The sequence below is a fragment of the Fukomys damarensis genome, unplaced genomic scaffold (assembly GCF_012274545.1).
Source record: "Fukomys damarensis isolate Sample0158 unplaced genomic scaffold, DMR_v1.0_HiC HiC_scaffold_37, whole genome shotgun sequence".
Lineage (NCBI taxonomy): Eukaryota > Metazoa > Chordata > Mammalia > Rodentia > Bathyergidae > Fukomys > Fukomys damarensis.
In genome coordinates this window covers 25,022,175-25,029,185 of record NW_022900949.1, presented here as the reverse complement: position 1 = coordinate 25,029,185, position 7,011 = coordinate 25,022,175, and the positions used below count along the sequence as shown (strand labels likewise).

Here is a 7,011-nt window from a genome sequence, read left to right as displayed (position 1 = left end):
AAAAAAAAAAAAAAAAAAAAAAAAAAACAATTACAGAAATCTTCCTGGTCCCTGATTTGCAACTAGAAAGTGTGCACTACATATGCAGGGCACTAATGCAGGTGGCCATCTTACCTGACCCTCACTCTTGGGTTTATCGTAGATTTGCCCTGCTAGTGGTTTTCTTCTCCATTTAAACACACCTTTCTATATTTATAAATATCTCTATGGTACATTTGTTTATACTTAAATTGTCTCAAAGTCTTTTTAAGCCTGAAATTGTAATCATTAACACTTGAACATGTATCAGGCACTTACTGAGTTCCTATCTGTCATAGAACTGCATCATGCCATGTAACTAAAGGTGAGCGCAACTCAGTTCTGGCTCTCAAGATAATTACGGTGTTGACAAATAAAAAGGCAGGGTGCAAATGACAGGTGTGCCATGGGGCCCTCGGATGGCACACGGGTGGGAAAGCAAGAAGGCATCCTAGTGACAACGCAGCTAAGAACTAACAAACAGCAATACACCCAGCCAAAAAGCCTAAATGTCTCAGGGTGGGGCAAGGACAGAAAGCACCTGTTGAAACGAACATGTGTTTCTCCAGAGGTGACATTAACAGCTGTGCTGTATTAGTAGGGTCAGGCCCTGTATCCCCCACCTGACATCACACAGGGTGTCATTTCAGACCCGAGTAGGTGTAGGCACAGATAGTTGATAAATGGGGTGGTGGGTGTATAGAAAGTCTCTTATTTCTTCTGTATTTTTAGGAAAATAAGCGAAATGAGATGATCAGACTTCATCTTCACTGTGCATTGGGATTATCTTTGTCAGGAACACTAGGATTGCTCCATTGCCAGCTCCTGTGCTCAGTCGTTTCTCTTACCTGTTTAACAAGTCAGATTCCTTCCGCTTTTCTTTTTCACTGGCTGTAACCATTGTCTCTTCGTTTTCCTTTTGCCTCACTGCTCCTCCTCCTCAGTCTCCTTTGCCCAGTGCCTCTTTATGTTCTTGACTTCCGATGTCCAGGGCTTTTTCTGTGGACTGCTTTTTTGTTTGTGGTTACTTCTAGGGTCTCTCATAGCCCTGTGTTTCTGAACGTCACACTCACTGATGGCTCCCAAATGGATTTGAATAGCTGACCGCCTGTGTGTTATCTTCTTGTAAGTCTTTAGCATCTCGCATGACATGTCCAAAGCTGTTCTTTGTTTACCCTACACCCCTCCCACCCAGTCCAGTGTATTCCTGTCAGTACTTTTCTCCTCAGTGAACAGGTGCTCAGCTAGTTTTTTGGGGTTTTTTTAACTAGTTATAAAACTTCAGGCACTCTTGCCTGCTTTGTCCCTTAACTAATTTCAATGAGACCATCTCCAGAATACGTCTCACACCTTTTTTCCTGTCTCCACCATGGTTTTGGCCAGCTGTCAGCTCTCAGATGGGAAAACTCTAACCACCTTTAGTATTCTCGCTTCTGTTACTGTTCCAGAACCTAAGTCATCACAGCACCCTTCTCAGAATCAGCCAGAGCCTGTCCATCCCACTCGCAGACTGCTCAGTGCCTTTAAGACCCTGTATTCTAAGACACCTCCTCCTTCATTCTGCCGTTTGATGTTATGACACTCTCGTGCTCGCACTGCTGCAGTACTTACGGCCTCTGCTGCTCCTTGAACTTGGTATTTTCTCTCTCAGATGCTTTTTTGGTGGCCTGAGACATTTTCTTGGGTAATTGGTATGACTCCCTCCTTTCAGGCTCTTGCATTAATGTTGCCTTTTCTGAAAGACCTTCTCTACTTCAGGATTAGCTAGGATCCTTTGTGCCGAGTACTTTTGGTCCTCCTTACCATGCTGTTTTTCTTCACAGCAGTTATAACTTGTTAACATAGCACAAATTTGTTATCCTCCCACTCAAATATAAGGTCTACAATGATAGGACTTATTTTTCTTTACAGCATCTCAGTTCCTATGACAACACTGGTGGCTACTTTGTACATATTTAATACAAATTATCAAATGAATTTAATAATTGTTTGAGAAATAGCTTTTCCGTGTATCTCCGAGTGGCTATATAATTCAGTGTTAGCTAATTGGGTGTTTTTCTTCATCCACAGTGCCATGGTTAGTTCTGTTCAAGGGACCACGTATCCCAGCCAGGCTGCAATGTACAGTCCTCCTCCTGCTGCTGCTGCTGCCGCCGCCGCCGCCACTGTGGACGTCACAGTCTACCAGAATGCGGGAACTAGTATGTCCCAGGTGCCAAACTACACTTTAACGTCAGCCACCCTGCCTCAGCCGGGAGCCAGCCAACAGCCACCTCCACCACAGCAGCCGTATTCTCAGAAGGCTCTGCTATAGGACCTACTTTTATTCTTTGTGGCAAATACCTGCTAAATGCCACTGACGCTGTTACGAGATTCATTAATATCTTAAGATTTGTTTATCCTCAGCTTTTAGAAATCTGTCTTGGTCAACAAATTCAAATATTCAAGAAAGTAGAACTCTCTAATTTGCACAGACATTTTAGAGGTTCACTCCTCCCTCTCCCCCAGAGGAATGAAAAGACTTACAACATTTAGTTCCGTTCATAATATGAAGAATTGCTACAAGATTATTTGTCTTGTAAAATTACCTGGTCTGCAAAGAGTCAAACTTACAGAAACTGTTGTGGTATATGTTATGTACATATCTGGATATATAACTTCATTAGTGGCCCTTTGAATCACAATGGGATCATGTGAACATATTTAACACTGTGTTAAATTAATTTACTTTGCTCTGTTATTTTAATCATGACAACTACTTTGTTTCCTCATGTTTTATGTAAATTTAAGGTAGTTACGCTATCCATTCAAACTGCAAGAAAACAAAGTTGTAGCATATTCACAAGACGCATTGCTGTCCAACCTCCTTTTACTAACTGTAAGCTGAGTTACCTGTATTACGTCTTTCTGTAGCCTCTACGTCCCACTGGCTGTCATCACACCAGCGTACAGTAGCTAAATTTTTGGTGCAGTTGCAGAAATGATAATGTTCCCTTTTAAGCTTACATTTTGGCATGATATTTCAGATATTTTGGGACCATGAGACAAAATTAAGTAGGATCATGTTCTTTATATCTTATTTTTAAAGAAATAATGTCAATTTCCTTTTTTCTAGTTGCACATAGTTCATTAGGTTTCTAAGCTGTATGCTGTGTTAATTGGTGGCAGTGACACCAAAGACAGAGGCAATGGATAGAAATTTTTAAACTGGAATGAAAACATGAGTCAACACTACATTTTCAGTCTCTTGTAATTTTTTAGGGTAGAAACAAAATTTGATTCATCTGTCTTATCCTACTACTAGTAGTCTTATAAATATGTCTTTAACACATTGTATTCTTTAATTCTTCATTAAAATGGATATAAGTAGATCTTTCAAAGTAATTCATATTTCTGGCTTTGCTTATCAGTTTATATATTTATTGTTACCTTTCAAACTGGAGTTTTAGGCTACTTTCTCCCCTTTCTCCCCTTTAAAGTTCTGATGGAATTACTTTGGCGTGAGTATTTTTGAATGAATGCATTTCTTTTAATTCATACAAAAAATGTTTTCCACTGACATTTTAATCATAAATATTTATAATTTCCCTGGTTGTTCTCTACTATAATTTTAACACCATTATTTTAAAACATTGAAAAATTGAGTTGAGTGCCATTTTTAATGAGTTGATTTAACAGGTTTCACACTAAATGCAAATTTGATTTATATTTTCTAAGATTGTAATCAAGTAGATTATGTGACAGAGGACTCCATCTTTGGCAGATGATCTTAACGGTAACAAATTTCACAGGTTCACATTTAGAGCACCATCTTCAATTTAAGTGGTTTTGCTGATGTTATATTTTCCTGAGCTTATTGTCCACAAATACTAACTTTAAAATTTCTATTCAAAGTCCATTCTTTAAGTACTTTTTAAAGTTACATTGTTGAAGAGATTATAATTTTTTGTTCCAATTTGCATATTGTTTTAATTGATTCATTTTTCCTGAGTCATATTGTATTTTTTGTCATGATAAATTTTTGTTTACAACTGTATCCTTTTCCCATTTTAATTTTGGTAGCCTTCATATTATAAAATTAATTAAATACTTTCTGGTATGCTTTCAGCCCTATGAAAGTCAAAAAATGGTGAAATGCAAAAAAAGGCCAACAACAACAACAACGCTACCTTTATTACAATGCGTATACATTTCCCATCATCTTTAGATCACTAGGCTTATAAAGAGTTAAAACTTATTAAGCACTTAAAGCTGATACCATTTTAGTTTCTGCTTCTCACTAACTAAGGATGAAAGTGCCAGGTGGAAAATTTTCAATGAAAATTGTAGCACTGGCTTTTCCATCTTTCAGATGTCACGGCAGGGATGGAACTAGGTGGACACTAGTTAGGGTCACAGTGATTTTCTTTTGAAACCTTTTGTGTTGCACTTTCAAGGAATCGTTCATTAATAGCTGTCCTTATTTTGAAGGAATAGAATTTATAAAATGAGCTAACTATAATGTAAACTTCTGTGAAGCCATTTTTATTTCTCAGTTTATTTCTTTCATAAAGTTTGAGGTATGTTTCCATAAAGTTGACACTAAATGGAAAAAATTCAATCCAGTTACTATGTAGCATAAGTAGCCAACAGACTCCATGGCTCATTGGATATAGTAATATATGAGTGTCCTAAAACTACTACTAATGATGTGTAATATATAGTTAATATGATTTTACAGTCTTTTCTAACTTTGTGGTCTTCCTTCGCTATTTCCTGTCTCCCCTACTAGATGAGGGACCTTTTGATACACCTCAGGATTCCCTTCATATTAAAATACTTGTGGAACTTTTTTTCCTGTACCTCTAGTTCTTATACTTAAAAGTCCGTTGTTTTTCATTTCTGATAGATACAGCTTTCCTATGTGACATATTGCGCTTGAACATCTTTTGTCCAAAGCATCAGGGTTGTGTGCGAAAAACATGAAGTCCTAGATAATAAAAATGTAGGTATAAAAATTACAGAAATTATTTTCTAAGATGAAGTTGATTGGTATTGGTCAAATCTTCATCTGTTACACATTAAGATCACTATTTTCTTTTTCTCATCTATTTCCTTGTTTTACTTTGCTTGTTTTATGTACTAATAATTATTCTTTTTGGTTATACCACTTTTAAATATTAATAACAAAAATGTACTTTAAATTTTGCACTCCTGTATTATTTTCTAGTTTTTTGGTGGTTTTCTTTTGTTTTTTGTTTGTGTGGTTTTTCTTGGGGGAGGAGTTCAATTTTGTTTTATTTTGGTTGATTAATTGCTTTTCTTCTTAAAATATGTAGAAGAAACCTACCTAAATATTTTCTTTAAGGTCTTATAATTCTCTTTTCTTGCAGAAGGGGAATAGGAATTACCAAGTTGGCTTCTTAAAGTTAAGCATCTGGTGCTATAAATGATGTTTACTCAGCTTTTTGTATTGAGATCTTTTAATCCTACAGAAAGATTGAAAGAGTAATACATCAAACACCTAAATAGTCTTTATCTGGATTCACTAATCATTAACAGTTTGCTTTATCTCTTTAATGTATGTGTACATGTGCAAATCTGTATTTGTATATAGCTGTGTCCCTCTACTCACATATACATTTATGTGTGAATATAAAAGTTGCAGACATTGTGAACTGTACTTCTAAGAAATTCTTATGTTTCATAAGGATAAGGAAAGAATCTTTCGTAAAATCTAAACCGTTATCACATATAAGAAAACTAACAGAGATTCCTTAGTACATTACCAAATGACCCCGCACTGTTTGTATGTCATCTGAATTAATGTCCACGTCCCTCCATTCCCCCCATGATAAAGACTTTTTAAAAATCTACACTGGTTGTCTCAGAATGTCTCACATTCTGGACATATCTCTTTCTTTCACTTGATGCTATATTATTGTAGTGATTGTTACTATTTATTCTTAAAAGATTTTAAATCAGAAGTATATGATTTATGGCTAGAAGTGAACCTAATTTTTTTCTGTCAGAAGCTGTACTCCTATCTGAACATCTTTAACTTTTAAGTGTTTGTAAAATAGACTATAACTGACCATTGATGTTACCATGGCTCAATATAATCTTGTGGTCTTCATTTTCAGTTCTATTCAGAGTAACTGAAGAAAGTTTGTGCAACCCGCCCCCCAAAGAAAACAAAAAGCAGAACCTCACTCTCTGCCTTTCAAACGAAAATCAGCTTTTCTTCATTTCTTTGCCTACTCAACTTACTGTGGGTGGCTCCTTGGCCATCTTAGAAGTATAATCCACGCATACAGTGTGATATCTTTGGGTGCATACATTTTGGAATGTTTGTTTTAAAGATTTCTCATTCCTTATAGTCATACCTTTGATGACACTGAAATTGCTGAAAGGAAGGAAAAGTTCTTAAAAAAAAAAAAGGTCCCAACTGTTTCCTAATTTTCTCAAGTTGGTTACCAGGTTAGAAGCACGTTGAATAAAATACATAAATCACAGTCAAGTTAGGAGCACGTGTCTGTTAAAATAATCTGTATAACTTGTTTTTTAAACAGCTTATTTAGGACCTTAAATTAGTTGTTAATGGCTTTGTTAAAAAATGTAGTGTTTGTAATCTATTATTTTCGTCATAGGACGTACAAGGTTTCTTAGCTGCAGAGCCATTATATGTCTTGCTACTTTAAAAAGTTATGGTTTATGAACGATTGAGAAAGTTCTCAAATTAATTTGATGTCATATTACATGAGGTAGGTAAGAGGCCAAATAGGAACATTTATGTAAAACATCCATATGATATGTTTATTTTTCTCTGAATAAAGACAGAAAAAAAAATCAGTTTAACTGTTTGGAGTTTGTTCTTCTTTCAGAGAAAAAATATTTCAAAACAAGTATCTTTGATAGTCTGTGGTTTACAAATATAATGATAATATACCCAAAGGAGTTGTTAAATGCAACTGGAGTTGTGATCAGCAATGCAGGTAAATTCACTTAATAGTT

General features: G+C 35.8%; 1 protein-coding gene across 3 annotated transcripts in view; it reads left to right on the top strand.

Annotated features, from left to right (window-relative positions):
- Positions 1-5,153, top strand: part of Stam (signal transducing adaptor molecule) — a 69,036-nt gene extending 63,883 nt beyond the window's left edge. The window contains exons 14-15 of one of the 3 annotated variants that reach the window (XM_033759491.1): positions 1,053-1,143; positions 2,089-2,155. In XM_033759491.1, the coding sequence (XP_033615382.1) occupies positions 1,053-1,122 (70 nt within the window). In that variant the 3' untranslated portion in view covers positions 1,123-1,143; positions 2,089-2,155. Of the gene's footprint in view, positions 1-1,052; positions 1,144-2,088 lie in introns of all 3 variants that reach the window. The other 2 variants (XM_010607117.3, XM_010607119.3) reach the window with 2 other exon arrangements.
- The last annotated feature ends 1,858 nt before the right edge of the window (positions 5,154-7,011 follow it).